Source organism: Entamoeba dispar, genomic scaffold, assembly GCF_000209125.1.
Source record: "Entamoeba dispar SAW760 scf_1105229461201 genomic scaffold, whole genome shotgun sequence".
In the NCBI taxonomy this organism is placed as follows: domain Eukaryota; phylum Evosea; order Mastigamoebida; family Endamoebidae; genus Entamoeba; species Entamoeba dispar.
Window position 1 is genome coordinate 75,783 of NW_001854574.1, and position 21,538 is coordinate 97,320.

At 27.6% G+C, this 21,538-nt stretch overlaps 15 protein-coding genes across 15 annotated transcripts in view, besides 24 other annotated features; 9 read left to right on the forward strand and 6 right to left on the reverse strand.

The window, feature by feature from the left end:
• Window positions 1-6: 6 nt before the first annotated feature.
• Window positions 7-1,125, forward strand: EDI_002750 (cation efflux protein/ zinc transporter, putative; the record flags this gene model as incomplete). Its single annotated transcript, XM_001738237.1, has 1 exon — window positions 7-1,125. One exon carries the CDS (start codon window positions 7-9, stop codon window positions 1,123-1,125), a length of 1,119 nt encoding a protein of 372 aa, XP_001738289.1.
• Window positions 152-195: a sequence feature (AT_rich).
• Window position 1,126: 1 nt separating the features above from the next.
• EDI_002760 (uncharacterized protein) lies at window positions 1,127-2,374 on the reverse strand (the record flags this gene model as incomplete). Its single annotated transcript, XM_001738238.1, has 1 exon — window positions 1,127-2,374. The coding sequence occupies one exon, from the start codon at window positions 2,372-2,374 to the stop codon at window positions 1,127-1,129; it is 1,248 nt and encodes a 415-aa protein (XP_001738290.1).
• A 99-nt stretch (window positions 2,375-2,473) lies between these two features.
• Window positions 2,474-2,983, forward strand: EDI_002770 (uncharacterized protein; the record flags this gene model as incomplete). The annotated part of the gene is made up of 1 exon (XM_001738239.1): window positions 2,474-2,983. One exon carries the CDS (start codon window positions 2,474-2,476, stop codon window positions 2,981-2,983), a length of 510 nt encoding a protein of 169 aa, XP_001738291.1.
• Window positions 2,791-2,843: a sequence feature (AT_rich).
• Window positions 2,984-3,061: 78 nt separating the features above from the next.
• Window positions 3,062-4,886, reverse strand: EDI_002780 (suppressor protein SRP40, putative; the record flags this gene model as incomplete). The annotated part of the gene is made up of 2 exons (XM_001738240.1): window positions 3,062-4,639; window positions 4,776-4,886. 2 exons carry the CDS (start codon window positions 4,884-4,886, stop codon window positions 3,062-3,064), a joined length of 1,689 nt encoding a protein of 562 aa, XP_001738292.1.
• Window positions 4,847-4,875: a sequence feature (AT_rich).
• Window positions 4,887-4,982: 96 nt separating the features above from the next.
• Window positions 4,983-5,723, reverse strand: EDI_002790 (uncharacterized protein; the record flags this gene model as incomplete). The annotated part of the gene is made up of 1 exon (XM_001738241.1): window positions 4,983-5,723. The coding sequence occupies one exon, from the start codon at window positions 5,721-5,723 to the stop codon at window positions 4,983-4,985; it is 741 nt and encodes a 246-aa protein (XP_001738293.1).
• Window positions 5,724-5,893: 170 nt separating this feature from the next.
• Window positions 5,894-5,926: a sequence feature (AT_rich).
• A 17-nt stretch (window positions 5,927-5,943) lies between these two features.
• Window positions 5,944-5,964: a sequence feature (AT_rich).
• A 487-nt stretch (window positions 5,965-6,451) lies between these two features.
• EDI_002800 (uncharacterized protein) lies at window positions 6,452-7,456 on the forward strand (the record flags this gene model as incomplete). The annotated part of the gene is made up of 1 exon (XM_001738242.1): window positions 6,452-7,456. One exon carries the CDS (start codon window positions 6,452-6,454, stop codon window positions 7,454-7,456), a length of 1,005 nt encoding a protein of 334 aa, XP_001738294.1.
• Window positions 7,451-7,522: a sequence feature (AT_rich).
• Window positions 7,523-7,531: 9 nt separating this feature from the next.
• EDI_002810 (uncharacterized protein) lies at window positions 7,532-8,173 on the reverse strand (the record flags this gene model as incomplete). The annotated part of the gene is made up of 1 exon (XM_001738243.1): window positions 7,532-8,173. One exon carries the CDS (start codon window positions 8,171-8,173, stop codon window positions 7,532-7,534), a length of 642 nt encoding a protein of 213 aa, XP_001738295.1.
• Window positions 8,174-8,451: 278 nt separating this feature from the next.
• Window positions 8,452-8,497: a sequence feature (AT_rich).
• Window positions 8,498-8,649: 152 nt separating this feature from the next.
• Window positions 8,650-8,725: a sequence feature (AT_rich).
• A 216-nt stretch (window positions 8,726-8,941) lies between these two features.
• Window positions 8,942-9,110: a microsatellite.
• Window positions 9,067-9,149: a microsatellite.
• Window positions 9,150-9,243: 94 nt separating this feature from the next.
• EDI_002830 (actophorin, putative) lies at window positions 9,244-9,660 on the forward strand (the record flags this gene model as incomplete). Its single annotated transcript, XM_001738244.1, has 1 exon — window positions 9,244-9,660. The coding sequence occupies one exon, from the start codon at window positions 9,244-9,246 to the stop codon at window positions 9,658-9,660; it is 417 nt and encodes a 138-aa protein (XP_001738296.1).
• Window position 9,661: 1 nt separating this feature from the next.
• Window positions 9,662-9,814: a microsatellite.
• A 54-nt stretch (window positions 9,815-9,868) lies between these two features.
• Window positions 9,869-9,924: a sequence feature (AT_rich).
• Window positions 9,925-9,993: 69 nt separating this feature from the next.
• Window positions 9,994-10,031: a sequence feature (AT_rich).
• Window positions 10,032-10,103: 72 nt separating this feature from the next.
• Window positions 10,104-11,078, forward strand: EDI_002840 (cysteine proteinase 2 precursor, putative; the record flags this gene model as incomplete). Its single annotated transcript, XM_001738245.1, has 1 exon — window positions 10,104-11,078. The coding sequence occupies one exon, from the start codon at window positions 10,104-10,106 to the stop codon at window positions 11,076-11,078; it is 975 nt and encodes a 324-aa protein (XP_001738297.1).
• Window positions 11,079-11,087: 9 nt separating this feature from the next.
• Window positions 11,088-11,216: a sequence feature (AT_rich).
• Window positions 11,217-11,228: 12 nt separating this feature from the next.
• Window positions 11,229-12,005, reverse strand: EDI_002850 (uncharacterized protein; the record flags this gene model as incomplete). Its single annotated transcript, XM_001738246.1, has 1 exon — window positions 11,229-12,005. The coding sequence occupies one exon, from the start codon at window positions 12,003-12,005 to the stop codon at window positions 11,229-11,231; it is 777 nt and encodes a 258-aa protein (XP_001738298.1).
• Window positions 11,770-11,857: a microsatellite.
• Window positions 12,006-12,037: 32 nt separating the features above from the next.
• Window positions 12,038-12,125: a sequence feature (AT_rich).
• A 55-nt stretch (window positions 12,126-12,180) lies between these two features.
• Window positions 12,181-12,231: a sequence feature (AT_rich).
• Window positions 12,232-12,276: 45 nt separating this feature from the next.
• Window positions 12,277-12,404: a microsatellite.
• Window positions 12,405-12,481: 77 nt separating this feature from the next.
• Window positions 12,482-12,526: a sequence feature (AT_rich).
• Window positions 12,527-12,592: 66 nt separating this feature from the next.
• On the forward strand, window positions 12,593-13,387 carry EDI_002860 (Sorcin, putative; the record flags this gene model as incomplete). The annotated part of the gene is made up of 1 exon (XM_001738247.1): window positions 12,593-13,387. One exon carries the CDS (start codon window positions 12,593-12,595, stop codon window positions 13,385-13,387), a length of 795 nt encoding a protein of 264 aa, XP_001738299.1.
• A 21-nt stretch (window positions 13,388-13,408) lies between these two features.
• Window positions 13,409-13,451: a sequence feature (AT_rich).
• Window positions 13,452-13,533: 82 nt separating this feature from the next.
• Window positions 13,534-13,582: a sequence feature (AT_rich).
• A 22-nt stretch (window positions 13,583-13,604) lies between these two features.
• On the reverse strand, window positions 13,605-14,885 carry EDI_002870 (glutenin, low molecular weight subunit precursor, putative; the record flags this gene model as incomplete). Its single annotated transcript, XM_001738248.1, has 1 exon — window positions 13,605-14,885. One exon carries the CDS (start codon window positions 14,883-14,885, stop codon window positions 13,605-13,607), a length of 1,281 nt encoding a protein of 426 aa, XP_001738300.1.
• Window positions 14,886-15,204: 319 nt separating this feature from the next.
• Window positions 15,205-16,890, forward strand: EDI_002880 (sodium/hydrogen exchanger, putative; the record flags this gene model as incomplete). Its single annotated transcript, XM_001738249.1, has 1 exon — window positions 15,205-16,890. One exon carries the CDS (start codon window positions 15,205-15,207, stop codon window positions 16,888-16,890), a length of 1,686 nt encoding a protein of 561 aa, XP_001738301.1.
• A 140-nt stretch (window positions 16,891-17,030) lies between these two features.
• Window positions 17,031-17,108: a sequence feature (AT_rich).
• Window positions 17,109-17,167: 59 nt separating this feature from the next.
• Window positions 17,168-18,373, forward strand: EDI_002890 (elongation factor 2 kinase, putative; the record flags this gene model as incomplete). The annotated part of the gene is made up of 1 exon (XM_001738250.1): window positions 17,168-18,373. The coding sequence occupies one exon, from the start codon at window positions 17,168-17,170 to the stop codon at window positions 18,371-18,373; it is 1,206 nt and encodes a 401-aa protein (XP_001738302.1).
• Window positions 18,374-18,502: 129 nt separating this feature from the next.
• Window positions 18,503-18,571: a sequence feature (AT_rich).
• A 15-nt stretch (window positions 18,572-18,586) lies between these two features.
• EDI_002900 (uncharacterized protein) overlaps window positions 18,587-21,538 on the forward strand; it is a gene marked incomplete at both ends in the record, with an annotated part of 3,069 nt that continues 117 nt past the window's right edge. Inside the window, one exon of the mRNA XM_001733362.1 lies at window positions 18,587-21,538. This exon is cut by the window's right edge and continues 117 nt beyond it. Coding sequence (XP_001733414.1) covers window positions 18,587-21,538 — 2,952 coding nt within the window.
• Window positions 20,025-20,110: a microsatellite.

The following is a 21,538-nucleotide window of genomic DNA, read 5'->3' on the forward strand; positions in this document are numbered from 1 at the left end:
AGTTGAATGGTACAACGAGAGAATAGTGAAGACTTAGAAATTATTCGTGATAAAGAAATTGAAATGAAACCAACTGGGACAAACGAATACCATCCAATTGATGATAGTTGGAAAATAGAAAAAGATAAATTTTCAAGACCAATGACTAAACAAAATAAAAAATTAAAGAAATTTTATGAAAAACAAAATAAATTTGTTGACTCTCTCTTCGAAGTACCAGTAGATGATAAAGATGATATTACTGATTGGAGAACAAAAATAGCAATTTATGGAAGTTTCATTATTAATTTATGTTTATGTATAATCAAAATTATTGCTGCAGTAGTTTCAGGGTCATTAACTGTTATTGCAAGTGCTTTAGATTCATGTTTGGATATTGTTTCTGGTGCTGTTATGTTTATTACTGCATTACTTATGAAAAAACCTAATCCAATTAAATATCCAATTGGTAAAAAAAGAATGGAACCTTTAGGTATTATTGTTTTTGCTACCGCAATGTTTACAGCAACAATTCAACTATTAACAAATGCAGGTCAAACCTTATTATCTGGAAGTTCAGATTTTGAAATGTCTATGTTTCCTATATGTGTAATTGGTGCAACAATATTCCTTAAGTGTTGTTTGTTTTTATATTGTAGAACAGTAAATAATCCTGCTGCAGGTGCATTAGCTGATGATCATAGAAATGATATTTTAACTAATACATTTGGTATGTGTATGTCAATTATTGGATATTATTATTTTTGGTGGTTAGATGCTGTTGGTGGAATTATTTTATCATTTTATATTATGTTAAATTGGTTTATGACATTATTAGAATATCTTTCTATTATGTCTGGTAAAGCAGCTCCACAAGAATTTATTTCTCAAATCATTGTTACTTGTTGGAATCATGACCCAAGAATTAAAGCAATTGATACTGTTCGTGCATTTCATTTATCAATGGGATATATGGTTGAAGTGGATATAATCTTAGAAGAAAATATGACATTGATGGAAGCTCATGATATTGGTGAATCTTTACAAACAAAATTAGAAAAACATCCTAATGTAGATCGTGCATTTGTTCATTTGGATTATAATGATGATCATGATGTATTAAATGAACATGAAATTGATAATTAATTTAACTATTTTCAATTATTACATCGTTAAATGTTTCCCATGCATTCCATAAAATTTTAAAATCATCATCCTTTTGTTTAAAAACTTCTAAGAGTGGTAAAATTATTTCAAATTCATTTTTCTTCTTTATATCAAGAACCAATACTGCACCAGTTAGAACCAATTGAAAAAGATGAATAATGAATTGTTTTTTTGGTTCATTTAAAATAATTTCATTAATAATTGATTCTTCTAAAATACATTCTTGTAACCAACTAATAACGTCCGTTTGTAAATCATTAAGAACTGGAAGCATTGGATAATAAATATTAGCAAGTTGATCTATTTCCACTCTTGAATGTATAATAATATTATTCTCAATTTCATCCCCCTCATTAAATCGAATAAAATTATTCAAAATAACAATAAGAGATTCAATAATTTGACTAATTTCATATAACCTTTTTGAATTTAATGAAAGATTTGATCTAACTTCTATACTAAGTCGGGAAATAAGAATTTTAATAGATTCTAATGGTCTAATAGAAAGAATATCTTTTGATGAATCAATACATTGTGAGACAACATTTATAATTTGAATTGTATCAATTTCACTTAATTTATTTGATAATAACTTACAACAAAAAGAAAGAAACCATTGTTTTGTTGTTAAATTAATGGACGATAAATTAATCCAAGGAATTAATTTGAGAACAACAATTTGAGGTGTTTTGGAAATACATTGAGCAAATTTAGTACAATATTCTGGAATGGTAATAATTTGACTAAACCAATGAATAGCATCACATAAAACTAATTTTGAATAGATATTAGGAAGTATTTCTTTAATTTTTAGTGATTTTTTGATTTGTGGATTATAAAATAATGCACCAAGAATTCCTAACACTGTTGGTAATGATTGTTGTAATGAAGGTTTATTGAAAAGTCTTGAAACTAATGACAATGTAATTGGATAACTCATTGAATGATTAATTACTTCATCTGAATGAATAAACAATTGTAATAATGTTATTAACATTTCTGAAGTTGGTTCATTCTCATTTTGAGTTTCAAGAAGTTCTATATAATTACAGAAAAATGTTGGACCTATTGCTTTGTAATACTGAATAAATTCATTACTAAAAGACAATAATGTTTTATCTTTATTCCTCTTCATTATAAATTCATATCTCTTTGTTAATACAAATAACCCAATTATTTTTCCTTCATTTGATGGTTGTTGAAGGTATTTAAGTATTGTTCTTTCCATTCCTTTTTCTTTTTTACTTATTTAAGATTATTAACTTTTTTTAGATGAAAAGAAAGTAATATATGAATGTTACTTTTAAGTAAAATAAACAAACTGATCATGAATGGTCCTACATACTATAGCGAAAACTCTTTGCTAGAAAGTAGACAATTTATCCCTGAATTAATTGAACAAATCCCTATCACCACAAAACCATTAATAAAAAAAGAAATTAGTGATACACCAACAACAAACATAGCTCAAGAACAAGAAACAATCATCCCAATTAGTCTAACCAAATTTTTGAGAATAAACACACCAACAACAAAACTCCTTTCAAATCACAGCCCTCATCAAAACTATGAACTTGATTTATTATTTGAACCAAAGGTTAAGAGAAAATTACTTGTAATACAATCTGAACTTATTTATGAATCATATAAATATAACTTAAATTGTTTAAAACAAATAAAAAAATCTTTAAATAAAACAATAGACCCTTATTTCAATTTTAATCAATCTCAATTGGACCAGACAATTATTAAACTCACAGATTTAACAAAAAGAGCAAAAAAAGAATATAAGAAGCAAAAACTTCAACGACTTTATCATTTATTACATCTTAATTGAATTTTTCATAATTAATAAAAACTAAACCAATTTTTATAAACTCAAAAACATTTTGGAATCGAATAACATAGTTACCTTTTAAAATTTGATGTTTTTACATCGTAGCTTGGTTTCTGGTGATGCACTGGCTAGTTCATCAGAATTTCTTGGGCAACGCTCTTTCTTCCAAATCTTAACTTCAGGTGCTTCTTTTTTAGGTAGATCACATTTATTTCTCAACACTCCAAATTCATCACGCTTTTTAACACATTTTTCACGATATTGGGCAAAAACATCCTTCTTTTGAGTATCGCATTTTTCACGATATTGAGCAAAAACATCCTTCTTTTGAGTATCGCATTTTTCTTTGTATTTTTCAAAAACGTCCTTCTTTTCAGGTGGGCATTTCTTTGGTTCAGATGAATCAAACTTAGGAACAGAACTTGAGCCATGTTTAGGTGTACTTGAACTATGTACTGGTGTACTTGAACTTTTTGTTGGGTGACTTGAACTATGAACTGGTGTACTAGAGCTATGAACTGGAACACTTGAGCTGTGAACTGGTGTACTTGAACTATGAACTGGTGTACTTGAACTATGAACTGGTGTACTTGAACTTTGTGTTGGGTGACTTGAGCTGTGAACTGGTGTACTAGAGCTATGTACTGGTGTACTTGAACTGTGAACTGGTGTACTTGAACTGTGAACTGGTGTACTAGAGCTATGGACTGGAACACTCGAGCTGTGAACTGGTGTACTTGAACTATGAACTGGTGTACTTGAACTATGAACTGGTGTACTTGAACTGTGAACTGGTGTACTTGAACTGTGAACTGGTGTACTTGAACTGTGAACTGGTGTACTTGAACTGTGAACTGGTGTACTAGAGCTATAGACTGGAACACTTGAACTATGTACTGGTGTACTTGAACTTTGTGTTGGGTGACTTGAACTATGAACTGGAACACTTGAGCTGTGAACTGGTGTACTTGAACTATGAACTGGTGTACTTGAACTATGAACTGGTGTACTTGAACTATGAACTGGTGTACTAGAGCTATGGACTGGAACACTTGAACTATGTACTGGTGTACTTGAACTATGAACTGGATGACTAGAACTGTGTGTTGGTGTACTTGAGCTCTGTGTTGGTTTGCTTGAGCTTTGAGTTGGATGACTAGAACTATGAATTGGGGTACTTGAACTTCGTGTTGGATAACTAGAACTTTGAACTGGTGCACTTGAGCTATGAACTGGTGAACTAGAAGATGTTGTTGGAATGTATGAGGATTCTTCTTTAATAACAATATGTCTGTACCTGATAATAACACGGTGTTCAAGTGATAAACATCTGATTAATCTTGCTTGATTATCATATGAAATCATATTGAGTCCTTTTCTCATTTGAGCATTTAATTTAACTTTTAACATTGCAATTTTTCTCAAATTCTTTCTAATTGTTCTCATTTTACACATTAATAGTTTTCGATCTTTAATACCAACCAAAATTGACATATCCTTCATGTCACTTTCAACTTCTTTGTTTAATGTTCTTTCAATAGCTTCCAATCGTTTCATTTTCTTTTCGATTGTAGAGAGAAGATATTCGAGATGAACCATACGGCACTTACATTGTTTTCCAAAGCAGTGAAGATACTCACACTGTGGTTCACAAACCTATTGAGTTAACCTTATTTTCTCAGTCAAAAATTTCATTTACTTAAATGCCGAACATAAAGTATTTCTTTTCATATAAATAAAATATAGATGTAATGATAACATTTTTGTTTAATAAAATTTGATTTGAACAAACTTTTCCACACTGCTCTACAGCAATACTTACTGTTACAATCATTAACAATCCAATTAGTTGTAACATTGTTGATTTATTTAATATTATAAATGAATTTTTAGATTGTTTCATTTTTATTCTTTTTTATGACTTTTGCTTTTTTCCTTTTTTAAACCTTTAATTCTTGTTTTAAATAACATAAAATCATTTAAAGCATAACACAAGATGTTAATCATCGAAGCTACACTCTAGACATAACAACGATTCAAGGAAATTGTCAGTTGTAGTTGTAATTGTATCAAACGTAGTTTTTTTATTTTCTTCTTTTGGTTCTGGTTGTTTATTATTTTCGTTGACATTAATGACAAGTTTAGTAGCTTTAATTTCTTTTGTTGGTTTGATTTCTTTTGTTTGTTCATCCATTTGTTTTGGCTCTTTACCTTGTAGTGCTTCAGTCTTTGGTTCAACACTTTCAATTTTGCTTTCTTTTTTAGGTAATAAATCAGAAGATTCCTTGACTATTGACGAAATTCTTGGTTTTTTTTCTTTTAATAACTTTTGGTGAATAGAAATTACTCGTGGTGTAGTTCTCACAATTGTTTCATTGTCCTCTTCACTTTCTGATGAAATAACTATTTCATCATTAAGTTCTTTAGTGGGAATTATTTCTTTTATCTCCTCGTTTTGTTTATTTATTATTTTTTCTTCTTCAGCTTCTTTCAATTGTTTTTCTTGTTGTTGAGTTATTTTTTGTTCTTCTTGGTCTATTACTTTGTCCAACTCATCTTTTAATTCCATGTCCATTGCACTTTCATCAATGATCTTTGCATTTCCATTAAATAGAAAACGGTTATGATCAAATGACATAACCCCATCAAAAGTACCAGTCATTCTGAATGGGGTATGAACAATAATAGGATGATTTCCGTTTTGAATATTTTCTGAGATGAGATGTGATTGTCTGTTCATTTTAATGACTACTTTTTAGTTTTTTGTTTTTTCATTTAAAAGTTTCATATGGACATATCAGAGTTAACACAAACCCTTTTTCTTGTGAAAAAAAGAGATGTCTATAGATGAAGAATATAATTTGATAGTGGGTATTTATTTATTTGATACTTTTTAATTAGACGAGTTTGAATTTATCATATTTTATTATTTAATTATTTATTCTTATGAGTAGTACTAGTATTAAATATTTATAATAATAGATAAGTATGAGAACCAAATTACTTCATCAACCAAATTGATATATCATTTTATCACTTTACTCAATCTAATTAAATCTCTTCTTTTATCACAAATTGATTTTTATTTAGTTACTTATTAAATGGTTTATATTGAATATTGTTTTGTTTATGGTTATTGAATATTTATTTTAATGGTCAACATATTTAAGTTTCTATTAGTATGACCATTAGTTATTTTATCATTATATCAATTAAAAAATAGAAAATGGTAATGTAAAATGAAAATTTCTTGTTAGTGGATAAATAATAGATATAATTCATATACTTGAAATGAAGATAACAAAAATTTTATTAATTTATTCATCAAATTGTCTTTTCATTTGATAAAGTCATGAACAATTTAATATTTTTTAAATGAAAAGTTAACTAAATATCCTGAAAAGTTAGGAGATCTTCTTTAAGAAGAGAAAATGAAAATAAAAACTAGTTATTTGAAAAGAAAAAAGAATGCATTCTCCACCACATAACAATATACATACGTTTGATTGGAGTAATGAGAAAGAGGGGAGACATGAAGTTCGAGTTGTTTACAAAGATATGGATGATGATGGAGAGCCAACACCTACTTCAACAGCTAAAGCTCAATTATATGGGGTAGATGGAAATCCTCAAGAATTTGAAGTGTCAGTCCCTGTGAATTATTTTAAGCTTTATGGATATTCATGTTGTCCATGTTTTATTCCACCACCATGCTCACCAGCAAATTCACATAGGTATTGTTTAGCACTATTTTCAGCAAGTTTTATGTTATCAATTGTTCAAATCATTATGTTAATTGTAGAAATTTCATTAGATGGGTTTGAGAAACCATCAATTAATTGGATGTTAGGACCAACATCTAAAGCAATGAATACATTAGGAGCGAAGAATGATTATGAAATTAAATGTAATTACCAATTATGGAGATTAATAACACCTATTTTTCTTCATGGAGGAATTATTCATCTAATTTGTAATTTAACAATGCAATTACGACTTGGGATGATTATAGAACGTAGATGGAATTCATTTAGATTTTTAGTTGTCTATTTTGTTAGTGGTATTATTGGGAATTGTTTTTCTATTATTTGTCAACCAACAAGTATTGGAGTTGGAGCTTCAGGGTCATTACTTGGAATATTTGGAGGATTTGTTATTGACATTATAATTAATAAAAACAAATTTGAAAACAGAGTATGGTTAAACCTTATTGGAAGATTAATGATATCAATTATAATTATCTTTGTATTTAGTTTTGCTCCTGGAATAGACTATTCAGCACATATCTTTGGTTTTATAGGAGGAGCAATTTGTGCATTTGGATTACTTGCACATCAAAATCCTTGGATAACAAAAAGGTTATGGGTAAAAATAAGTGTATGGATAATTTGCCCAATAATATGTCTTGCAGTGATATTATTAACATTGTTATTATTATATCTTGGAGTACTCAATGTTGGGGAATGCAATTAATTAATTTTTAAAAAACTTTAAAACATTAATTTTTATTAATTAAAAGAAATAGAAAAAAAAAATTAAGCAAAATATTTACATTATAATCATTTCTGTATGACTTTTCCAAATTAGTCCACAACACAATAAAATGATAGCTAATCCTATAAGAATTTTAAGAGTGTCTATTATCCATTGGTTATGTTCTTCTCGTTTATAATTTTTTCTACGTTTTTTCATCATTGTTTTACGTTTATCTAGTGATTCAAAAAGGTATTGAGAAGAAGATTTTTTAGGATTAAATCTCTTTTTTTCTTTACGATCCCATTTTTTGATTAAATCAGAATGAATTTCTTTTTCTAACTCTTCTAAAGTAGAATCATTTTGTGCAGTATATGGTGTGACATAACTACCACTTGATGTTTCATTTATTTTTTCTTTTATTTCAGATTGTGATTGAAGTTTATATGAATTATCTTCTTCTGGTTTTGTGAATTTGATTACTTTATTAATAATTTGACACGTTTTTTCAAAGTCATCAATTTCATGTATGTTTAGTGTATCTGTTGAAGAGTCTTCTACTGTATCATCACAACTAGGTATTGGAGAAGTTAATGGTGTTACATGAAAAATTGGAATTAATAAAGGGGTAAATGAAGGAACATTAAATGTAATATTATTTGTTTGTGTATAAAAAGAACGTTGATAATAACTAGATAATGTGTCATTTGATGACATGAAGTATTAAGTGAACAATTAGTTATTAGTTAAAAATCTTTAAATGTATAGGTTCAATGTTTTTGATTTTTTGTTTTTTCTTCGTATTCATTAATTCTTATACTTTCATTTTTTCTTTTTAATAACCATAAATACAGTTTTTTTTGTTCTTTTATTTCCATAATTTTGATTTTTGCCGAAGGAATTTTTCTTGAAATGAACTTTTCCATTACAATTAATAATATAATTTTATCACTTATCTATTTCTTATCAAATTTTCATATTTTTATGGTGTTTTCTTTATTTTTTATTTATAATTTAAAAGTTAATAATTCTTTATTAAAAGTATTTGTTATTCATTCATACAAATACTAATTATAAAATGGAATTATGTTTAAATTGTATTTTTACCTTTTAAAATTCATCATCAAATGATTTTAATTAATAAGTTAAAAAACATAATAAACATAAGAAAATAACCACCGATTTTGAATGTCATAAATAACAAAAAAATATATTAAATTAATTTATAAAAAACATTGAACATAAAATATTTTGTTATGTATTTTATATGTCATCATATAAACCAAGTAATTTAAAGCTTTGTTTTCAACTAGACCAACAAAGTAATAAGTAGTGATGAAAACAACTTTTTTTGATAACCCAATCAGATGGGGTCAATAAGAAGAAGATAAAGGAGAATAAAAACAAAGAAAAGGCATTTACCCAAAAAATATCAATTCAAAAACAGATAATAAAAATTGTTTTGAAAAGAAATAAAAATGTTTTAAATAGAAGAAAATGAATAAGAAGGAATAAGAAAGAAGTAAAGAATTGAAGAAAAGTTTAAGTAGTTCAAAATACAATAATATAACTAGAAATAAACTAAAAAAAATAGGACGCTAGTTATATTTAAAAAAAAAAAAAAAAAAGATAAAGAGAAATAAAGTAATAAAATGGGAATTTAAAAGGATTTTTAGAAAAGAAGAAAGAAAAATAATGGACGGCGAAAATATTAGTTCAACTCTTCAAGATCAAAAGAAATGAGTATTTAAGGGTTAGGTCAACTTAAAAAAAACATTACTTGAACAATGGCTGGAATTCAACTTGCAGATGAAGTCACTAGTGTTTACAATGATTTCAAATTATCTCATAAGTTTAGATATATTGTCTTTAAAATGAACGATGGTATGACTGAAGTTGTTGTTGAAAAGACTGCTGAAAAGAATGCAACATATGATGACTTCCTTAAGGATCTTCCAGAAAAGTCAGCCAGATATGCTGTTTATGATCTTGAATATGATACTCCAGAAGGATTAAGACAAAAGATTATCTTCTACTTATGGACTCCAGAAGGATGTAAGATTAGAGAAAAGATGTTATATTCTGCTACTAAAGCTACTATTAAACAAGCTCTTGTTGGTCTTTCAGCTGAAATTCAAGCTACTGATGCTGGTGAATTAAATTTGGACGAAGTTATTGCTAAAGTAAAAACTATTTCAAAATAAATTCATTTTAATTCAATTCTTCTTTTTTAGTTTTTTTTGATCTTTCTATAATAATGAATATGTTTTTTATTATTTATTTTATTATATATTATTTTGTAAAATAAAAATATTTTTTCTTTTGTAATTTATTGTTAATTTCTTTTTTTTAATTTATGTGGATGGTCATGTTTATCCCATTTGTGCTGCAAACGCGTCTTGTCAATTGTTGTAATTTATTATTTATATAATTATTTTTTTGTTATATATTACATTATTAATTATTTTGAGAAAGATATGTTTTTAAAATTTCCGAATATATTTTTCTGAGATTGAGATATAGAAATTTAATGATTCTAATATAGTAAAAATAATAAAATAAAAAGTAAAAAATTGAAGAGGCATTTTCAAAAGATAAAGAAAAATCAAGAAGAATGAACGGAAAGAACTTTTTATAATCATTTTTCATGTTTTTGTTCCTCGTATTCCTTTTATGTGAAATAAATGCTATTTCATTTAAAGAATGGATTAGTGTTCATAAAAAATCATTTAGTCCAATTGAATATTTAAGAAGAAGAGCAGTTTTTATTGAAAATACAAAATATGTTAATGAAATGAACAAGCAAAATTTAGGATTTACTTTATCTAATGAAGGTCCATTTGCTGTTCTTACTCGTGAAGAGAGTATTGCTGTTACACAAGGATTTCGTATGGATAAATCTGATCTTGAACAACACAAAACTTTGAAAAGAGAAATGACTGAAGCTATTGATTATAGAAATATTCAAGGAAAAAATTATATGACCCCAGTTAAAGACCAAGAGAATTGTGGTTCATGTTATGCTTTTAGTTCTGTTGCACTAATGGAAACTGCTGTTTTGTTGGCATATGATGATCTTAGTCCTAATACTTACGCACTTTCCACTGCTGAAATTGTTTCATGTTGTTATGATCCTAATGGATGTAGAGGGTGTGAAGGAGGGTCTATTGGAAGTGCACTAAAATATGCACAAGATAATGGAATGCAAACTGAATCAAGTTTCCCCTATAAACCATTTGAACAACGTTGTTTACAAGGTGAAAAAGTTATGAAAGTTAAAAAATATACTCATAGTGATACTAAAGGAGATGATGAAAAAGTCCGTTCTGAGATATTGTCATATGGACCTGTTGGATCATCGATGGATGCCTCACGTTCATCATTCCTTTTATATCATGGTGGTATTTATAATGATAAAAAATGTCGTTCTGATAAGCCAACAATTGCTGTAGTTATTATTGGATATGGTATTGATAAGAGTAATAATAAATATTTTATTGTTAGAAATAATTGGGGACAATATTGGGGAGAACAAGGATATTTTAGAATATCATCAGACAACAATTTATGTGGATTATCTAATGATATCTATTATATAGAGTCTATAGAAAGACTTAAATAAACAAGTTAGTTAATAAAAAATGATTTGTTTAAATTTTAATTAATTAAAAACACAAATCTTTTTTTTTTGAAAAGAACAAATCATTTATTCATTAAGTTTTGTTTTTAATTATTTTATTAATTAAAATACTTAATAAAAGTGTAAAATGAATTATTTCCATTCTATAATATGAAGTGATTGAACTGTAAATGTATCTTCTCCAGAACAATTAACAAAGAGTTGAGTAGAACATGATGGCACATTATTATATTCTTGAGAAAAATATTTAGAAATAGAAGATACCCCTTTTTCACTAGCCAATTTAAAACAAGACTCTGCTTCAGCAATCATTGTTTCATTAGATGATGCAAATCGAGCAAGAGTGTATTCGTTGTCTTTTTTAGTAAATTTCATTGGAGGAATTCCACAATGATTACGTAAAGTAAATACATAAAATTGATTATCATCTCTAACATCAAAATCATTATCTCTTAAAGACATTGGAGAACGTAATTTAGAACTATAACACCCAAATATTGAATCATCTTTTGTTCTTATAACAATACTAACATTTCTATGTCCACTAACTATTTCATTAAATGTTTTTGGTGTTGGAATTGGTCCATTAAATAAAATATGCGCTTTTTTACCATTATTCCATTCCATAAGAGTAGTGATAGACGTTGAAGGTAAACCACTTGAATTATCTATTTCTTCTTTTATTTTTTTTGAATTTATTTCTTTTTCTTCTAATTGAATATTTTTTGTTATTTGGTTTTGAAGTAAATTTATTGTATTTTTTAATTCAAAATAACTTTCTTGAAATGTTTCAATAAAATCTTTAAGTAATAATATTATTTTATTTGTCGTACATCCAATAGTTTCATTGTCTCTTCTATTTTCTAATCTGTTTATAAATTCGTTTAAATTTTGAATTTGTTGCTGCATTTTAAATGTTTTTTTTAGTTTTAGTTTTACCGTTTTTTTTAATATTTTATCTTTTTCTTTTTTGATTATGAAATTAATAAAATTTCAATTAAAAAAGTTATTTTGTATAAAATTAAAAATCATTAAGTATTTGTTTTATTCATATAAACATGATGATTACAAAGAGTCAAAAAACAAATATAATTCTATTAAGAAATTAAATTCAAATTTATTAACAAATTTAAAACATGTGAAGTTTAATCACTCTTTTTCAAAAAAATATCAAATTGTTTAATAATAAAAAGAGTATTGTTAGTGTGAATTAATAATAATCAATAATAATCATAGAAATAACCAAAAAAAAATGATATATATTCATTTATTGTAAAAACAATAAAAAAGAAACAAAAAATAATTATACAATTTTAATGAAATGAATTAAAACGAAATAACTCAGAACAAATTATGAGAACTTAAAAGGTCTCAATTGTATTTAGTTTTTTAATTTTAATTTTAAATTATTAAAAAATTATAATAAAAAAGAGATTCTTTACAACTAACTAATAGAAACAAACTTAGAAATATTTCATTTATCATTTGAAAGAGTCATGTACGGTTATCCTGTAGGTGGTATGGATTTAGGTGGATATCCTATGGGTGGAATGGGTTCAATTCAACCAATGAATTCTGTACAAGTAGGAGTTCCTGTAATTACTAATACTCCAGGAATGGTTACATCAGTACCTGTATCAGCACTTTGTCTTTGGAATTTAGTCCCATCATCTAATTCATGGATGAATAGTCGTGTTCAATGTCAAATTATGTTAGATCCAATGCTAAGAAATAACTGGTGGTGGAATTTAGTTCAATCTATCAGTGTTACACAATTTAATTCTGTTTATATGTGGTTTTTAAGTATTGACACTGACAGATCTGGGACAATTGAAATAAATGAATTGATGATGGCTCAATTCCCTGGTGGAATTACTTTAACTCCACAAACTGCATTAAGATTAATGAGAATATTTGACGTTGATTTTAATGGTAGAATTTCATTCTATGAATATATGGGAATGTATAAATTCTTAGAAATATGTTATAATGTTTTTATTCAATGTGACACAAATAGGTCTGGAACTATGGAGCCTCACGAAATTATTTCAGCACTAAGAATCCTTGGTTTCTTTGTTAGTCAAAGAACTGCTGTTTTATTACATCGTCTTTTTGCTCATGGTAGTACTATTTGTGATCTAAATTGTTGGATTGCTTTATGTGCTTTTGCTGCTCAAACAAGAACAGCATATCAATTGATTACAATGAATCCATATTATGGAATTATTCAACCATTTAATCCAGTAGAATTTGGTAAATTTTTAGACGTTATAACATCATTATTAGAATAATTTAATTGGTTTTTTGTTATCTATTTTTTTATTTCTTTTAATTTTTAATAAAATTTGATATTTAGTTTTCAGTGAATTAATGACTTATTTTGAATTTGATATTGTTACTTTTTGATAGATCTAGTTTCTATTTCGTTTATTCACTCTTTTTTTTAAATACAGAAATATTTAGTTTTTATTTTAAAAAGATAAATAGAAAGAAAACGGTTAAAACAAATTAAAAACCAGAGCCATAACTTGGCATTCCTCCCATTTGATTATAACCTGGATATGGTTGTGTTCCATAACTTGGCATTCCTCCCATTTGACTATATCCAGGCATTTGATCGAACCTTGGTACTCCATTCATTTGTCCATATTGTTGCATTCCCTGTGGAACATTGTATCCTGGATATTGTTGAGAGTCAAAACTATTTATTTGGTTATATTGTTGTATCTCTGGATTTATTCCGTATCCTGGGTATTGCTGTTGAGCGTTATATCCTCCCATTTGACCATATGGTTGTTGGGAATTACTTCCTGGATATTGTTGTGGAGTATTTTGTTTTCCATCTGCTTGTTGAACATTATATCCTGGGTATTGTGGTCCACTTGGTTGTGTTTTTGGTTGTTGTGGAGTGATTTGTTGTGGAACAGTATTACTCATTTGTTGTTGAGTGTTAGGCATATTTGGATAAGTATTATATCCCTCAGCCTGTCCATTCTGTTGTTGGATTTCATAGTTTGGTTGTTGTCCAGTTGTTCCAGCAGGAGGTAATGGACATACACCAGAGTTTGAATGTGTATTAGTTTGTTGTTGTGGGACTGTATTAGTTTGTTGTTGTGGGACTGTATTAGTTTGTTGTTGAGTATAAGGATTTGAGGGACTAACAATTGGTTGTGAATTTTGTCCATTGGTTTGTTTGTGTTGTTGTTCATTAGGTTGTTCAATACTATATCCTGGGTATTGTTGTTGTTGCTGAATTGGTTGTTGTCCGTCTCTTTCTTGAACATTATACTGTGGGTATTGTTGTTGTTGGATTGGTTGTTGTGGAATAGGTTGTTGAGTGTTGTACTCTGGTTGTTGACATCCTTTTTGTTGTGGTGCAGCGGTGGTAGTTTGTTGTGAAACACTAGAATTTGGTGAAACATTGGTTCCTTGTTGGTTAGTTGTAGTATTAGATGGCTGTTGCATAGTATTAGATGGCTGTTGCATAGTATTAGATGGCTGTTGCATAGTATTAGATGGCTGTTGTGTTCCATATACTACATTTTGTTGAGTGTTGAAAGTATCAACCTGTCCATAGTATTGACCATTATTTGGGAATTGTGGAATTGGTTGTTGGGTGTTGCATGCTGGATATGATTGAGCTCCTGTAGCTGGAGTGGTTCCAGTACTTACTGGTTGTTGAGAAGTAGGAGATTGCTGGATAGGATAACCAGGGTATTGTTGGTTTGTTGTGTTAACAAGGTATTGTGGTTGATTAGGATTAGTGGTGGTTGGTTGAGTTGAAGACATGAATAAATAAATGAATCTCGAATAAAATAATCACAATTCGGGATCGAGTTATCTTTTTTTCACTTTTCTTGAAGGAACTTAAAAATATTCACTATCAAACTGGAAAAGGTTCTTTATAATTAGTGATTATATTTTTAGGATAAGAAAAGTGTTATAAATAACAATCTCATAAATAAAAAAGTGGGATGGACTTAAACAGAAACTTCCAAGGAATTCTGAAAGAAGAAAGGAGAAGAAATAAGGGTTCAATTTTAGTAGAAAAAAGTTTTTTTATATCAAAAAATTATAAAGAAAAAGAAAGATTGAAATCAGGATTGAAATGGTGACAACTTCAAGCGTAAGTGAAGAAGACAATAACCTTTATGAAATAGCTGGATTATTAATAGTCTCAGTCTTTTTGTTTACGTTGTTGTGTCACATTATTGTAAGACTTGTTCCATGGCTTCACATATTTTCTGAATCTATTGTATCATTATTTATTGGTATTGCAATAGGATTAATTTTGTTGGCATTACATTACGTTGGAATTGATTATTTATTGAATGGAAGTGATTTTGCTCGAATCTTTCAAACTATATTTCTTCCGTTGATTATTTTTAATGCTGGTTTTACAATGAAGAAACGTAATTTCTTTAAGAACATTATTCCTATTTTATCATATGCTATAGGAGGATGTGTTTTATCATCATTAATTATAGGATTTGGTATTTATGGGTATACGTTTATTGATACAAAAGTAATTGGTTTAGGTTCACACAATTTAACTATGTCTGAGTCTTTACAATTCGGGACATTACTTGGTGCAACTGATCCAGTTGCAACACTTGCGCTATTTCTTGAATTAAATGTTGATCCTTATTTATATTCATTAGTATTTGGAGAATCTGTTTTGAACGATGCTGTTTCTATTGTATTATTCCATACATTAGATCAATCTTTAGAATCATTTGGGTGGTTAGATTTATTGAAAATTGTAGGTGAATTTCTTTTCATTTCCTTTGGGTCATGTGTGATAGGTCTTTTTGTTTCTTATTTCTCAGCATTTGTAATGAATAAAATGAAAGTAATGCATTTTTCAGGAACGTTCAATTTATTGTTAATTCTATGTGTAGCTTTTCTTGGTTATTTCGTATCAGAATTATTAGAAATGTCAGGTATTTTAACTATTTTTGTAACAGGGGCTGTAATGTCTCATCATCACTGGTATTCAGTTCCAGAGAATCAACGACCAGTGTTGTATGTCTCTGTTGGTACTTTAGCTTTTGTAGGAGAGACATTAACATTTATATCAGTAGGAATTACTATGTTTAATCCATCTAATTTAACAGCTGATTATTGGAATCCATTATTTATTCCATATGTTCTACTTCTTTGCTTTGTTTCACGAGCATTCAATGTATTTCCTATTTCTTTATTAATGAATTTTAGACCAAAAGCCCCAAAAATTACTTGGAGACTTCAAATTATGTTATGGTATGCTGGACTTAGAGGAGCAATTGCTGTTATTTTAGCATTACAAATGAATAATCCTAATGTTATTAACACAACATATTCTATTGTTCTTTTTACTAATATAGTAATTGGAATGACTACTCCAGGTTTATTAAAATTAATGAAAATTGAAATGGGTGGTAGTGAACCATTAAATGTTCGTCAGATAGAATCAAATGAAACAGTTGATATAAATGAAGCTTCAAGTAATAAGAAGAAAGCAATGAGAAAGATGTTCGTAATGTTAGACGAATTGTTTTTGAAGAAGTATTTCGGAGGTCAACCAAGAAAAGAGAAAGATTTGGCACAAATTGATCCATTTCTTGTTAATGAAGAACTTGAAACTGATAGAGAAAAAGTTGATAGGAAATTTAGAGAGCAACATGTTGTTCAAAAAGAACAAGAGAAATTACAAGGAGATGAAGAAAATTATGAACGTGAGACTACACCATTAATTCATGAAGAAATGAAAGACCATAATATAGATGAACATCCTATAGGTACAGTTGATTAATTCATTTTATTTTCATAGTTTAGTTTATGTAAAGATAAATAAAAGGTACAAATATAATATAAATCACGTAAATCATTTAAATTGTTTAATGTTATAGTAATATTGATAAAACACTATTACACTATCTTAAAGGAAAGTAGAAATTAACTAATAAATAAGTTTATTATCATTTTCTAAAGTTTTATTTATTTACTTCTTTTTTTTTTTTGAAAAAAATTGGAGTTTAATTCAAAAAAGGACTAAAAAAACAAAATAGGAAAGAAATAAGAAAAATTCAATGAAAAAGACAAAATATAATGTACAAGCAGATGGATATCATATAGAAATACCCTATACATGTACTGAAGTTAGAAAATTAATTGATGAAGGAAAGCATATTGATAAATTTAAATTAAAAAGAGAGAGGATTGAAGCAAGAAGTGCTTCATTTGGAAAAGGAGGAGAAAGAATAGCATTTGAAGGGATATTTACAAAAAGCGAAAGAGAAATAGTTTTAAAAAGATTTAACAAAGAAAGGAAATTTGATGTTTTTATTGAAACAATAGAAAAACAATGTATTTGTTCAAGTTTAGCTATTGAATTTAATCAACTTCATGTTACAGAAAAACAAATTCAATTTATTCCAACAACATTATTTATTTCGAATTCATTTAAAGGAATATATGATGAAAAAATATTAAATAAAAAAGAATTAGAACCTTTAATTGAAAATGGAGTATTCTTAGTTGAACCTTTACTTCATGGAGAATTTATTAAATTTAATTGTAATAATGGAAATTTATGGTTTGATTCATACCATGCCACTTTACATGCATTTAGTCATTGGAGTTGGTGCATTAGTAATCATCAATTAGTTATTGTTGATCTTCAAGGAATTCAAATAGGAAATTGTTTTTATTTAACAGATCCAGCTATTCTTTCATTATCAGAAAATAAATTTTCAAATTCATCAACTAATTTAGGTGAAAATGGGATCAGTAGATTCTTTGAAACACATTATTGTAATCAAATATGTGTTGCATTAAATATTAATAATGACCTTTATCCTAAACAAATTCCTGATGAAATTATTTCAACAGAAACACCAGTAAATGAACAAATGTCATGTGTTTCCCAAGAACCATCAAGGTCATTAGGAAAATGTGTTGTACTTCATCCATTTAAAGCTGAAGAAATAAACGATTTAAATTTAGAAAGAGATGATATAATAGAAATAACTGCAAAAGAAGGAGATTGGTGGCAAGGAAGATGTAAAGGAAAAGAAGGGATTTTTCCAAAAAATCATGTTCAAGAATTGTTAAAAGTATTTCAGTTTGTTTGTTGTTCAGATTATCATGCAAAAAATAAAGATGAAATTGACGTTTCAATTGGTGATTTAGTTTATCTTCTTGGAAAAAAAGAAGGGAGTGTTAGAGTAGGATTAATTGGAAATGAATATAAATTTGGGTTTATTCCATTTGATATTGTTCAACCAATAAATTGAAAATACAAATTAAGTGTAATATATTTTAGGTTTAATTAAATGAATATAAAAGAAGTAGTAATATTATTATGATTATTTGTTTGTTTTGTAATACATTTTAATGAAAACAATAAGAAGATTTTAGAATAGAAATAAAATTAAAATAAAATTATTAAAAAAACTATTTAATTTAAATTAAAAAAGAACTTAAAAAAAATAGAAGAATTCAAGAGGATGCAACAAGAAATTAAATACTTTGATATTTTTGGTCAAACAATACAAGGCCAAAAAGTTATTGATAACTTTGGGCAAGGAACATTTAATGAAATTATGAAAAATTTAGGAGAAAGTTTTAAAATTGAAGATATTGAGAAGTATTGTCTTCGTGTGAAAAAAGGACAACCACCATATTGTTGTTTTGAATATATTGATGAAGACTCATATGGAAAAACAAATGTCGGAATAAATGATTTAATTGAAATTGTTTATCATCCTACAATTTGTGCAAAAATTATTAGTGAATTATTAGAACAAAAAACAGGAGAAGAATTAAAACAGATATTATTTAAAATAAAAATGGTATTAGATGATCCATATGTTGCTAGTGAATTTATTGAACAAGATGGAATTGAAAATATACTTAATATTACAATGAATAATCATGGTAATATTCAAAATTATGCAATGCAATTATTAAGAAAATTAATGGGGTATAATAATGGTATGGATAGAATTGTTAAAAATGAAGATTTAGTTGAATTATTATATTCATTAATTGATCCTACTATTCCTACTTCAGTCTCAAAACAAGCAATTGAATTAGTATTTGTATTATGTGCATTTGATGGATTCTTTTCATTTATGTGTGCAGCAAAAAATTATGCAAAAACAAATTCAATGAAAATATTTAGTAATATTATTAAAATGCTTGAAATTGATGAAATTGATGTTCAGTTAAATGCCTTAACATTAATTACAACGATGTTTGAAGCTGCTCCATCAGTTGAAAATAGAAATCAAATAATTCGTGATTTAAAAGAACAAGGAATTGATACCATTATTAAAAGACTGTTAACAAAATGTAAAGTTGATGAATTAAAAAAGAAGTTAAAAGAAGTAAAAGCAATTTTTTCAGTAAAACTTCCTGCAGGTCCTATTGATTATCAAACTTTATATATCGAAGAAAAGAAAAAAACTACTGAAATGGAAGAAAAAATTAATAAAAATGATCAAATTCTTCATGACACTCTACAAGAACTCGGTTTACTTAAAGATGAAAAAAATAAAATGGAAAAAGAATATAAAGAATTAAAAGGAAAATATGATAAAGAAGTTAGTGCTGCTGCAAGTGCCCAAGCTAAACTTGATATTATGGGTTCTAAAGGTTCTCAATTTACTAATAACGTTGATCAATTAAAAATTGAATTAAGAAAATATAAAAGAATGTATGATAGTTTAAAACCAAATGAATTAAAGTTAGAATATGATTGTGTTGATTTAAAAAGTAAAATTAAAGAATTAATGACTGAAATTACTTCTATAAAAAAAGAAAATGATTCTTTAAAAGAAAATTTAAAATTAAAACAATCTTTGCAAACTTCTTCTTCTGATCTTCCTCCTCCTCCTACTTTTGATATGTCAACTTTACAAGTATCTTCTAATGGTCCTGACTCTTCTTCTTTACCACCACCTCCCCCTCCTCCTACTACTACTTCACAACCACTTTCATCCTCTCTACCACCACCACCTCCTCCTCCTGGTATTCCAGGAGTACCACCTCCTCCTCCTACAGTTCCAGGTGCTATAGGAGTACCACCACCTCCCCCTCCTGGAATGCCAGGAGCACCACCACCTCCCCCTCCTGGAATGCCAGGAGCACCACCACCTCCTCCTATGGGTAAAGGTATGCCACCACCACCAGGACTTGCTCCAGCACAAACTAAATTAAATAAGAAAGTTATTAAACCAGCAGAAAAATTACGACCATTATATTGGAATCGTATTGTTATTGATATGAATAATGATAAATCAATATGGAGAGAAATCAAAGAAATAAAAGTAGATGAAAAAGAAATCATTGAAATGTTTAAACAAAAGAAAAACACAACTTCACATATTGGAAATAATGATGAAAATAAAAACATTGGAGGAAATAACAAAAATAAAAAAGAATATACAAGGTTATTAGATGATAAAAGATATAATCAACTTGGTATTATTAAGAGTAGACTACCAAAAGAACCTGTTCTTAATTCAGCAATTAAAGAATTAAATTCTAATATTTTAAATCCAGACTTATTAAAAACAATTAAAGACTCATTATTAACAAGTGAAGAAATAGCATTATTTGCAGATGCAAATAAAAATGATATAGACCCAGTAGAATTATTCTTTTATAATATTTCTAGTATTCATGGAGTTAGAGAACGTTTAACATCATGGGAATTTATTCAAACATTACCAGAAAAAATTCAAGAGTATCCAGAACAACTTAATAAAGTAGAAGCAGGAATTAAAGCATTAAAAGAAAGTTTTGCATATAAAAAATTCCTTGGAATAGTTATTAGTCTTGGAAATTATTTAAATGGAGGAAATCAAACAAGAGGACAAGCTGATGGATTTAACATTGAATTCCTTTTAAAATTAAAAGACGTTAAAGATAATAATGGTACAAGTAATTTATTAGAATATTCATTAAAACAAATGACTAGAATGGAAGATCTTCCTGAACAATTAGCACCAGTTAAAAGTGCAGCAATTGATTTAAAAGGATTATTAGCAGGAATTAGAAGTATTAATAAAGAAATGGAAGGAGTTAAAAATATGATTGCTAAAATAGTTGATGCAAATGATAAAGCAATGAAAAGTCTTGTTTCTCAATTAAAAACACAAGAAATTAAAGTCACTGAATTATTAAATCGAGCAATTACTTTAGAAGAAAAAACAAAAGAAATTATTACTTGGACAACTGGAAATCCATCTGATGCAAATAAAATGACTACAGAAGATTTCTTTGGATTATTTAAACAATTCATTCTAACTGTTGAATCTTCTATCAAAAAAATGAAACAACCAACTGAATCTCCTAAAACGTTGAAAGTAGTTAATAAATCAAATATTGGAACTAAAGTCGCTGATGGAGAAGATCCTATGGCTGTTTTAATTGCTAAAATTAAAGCTGGAGGT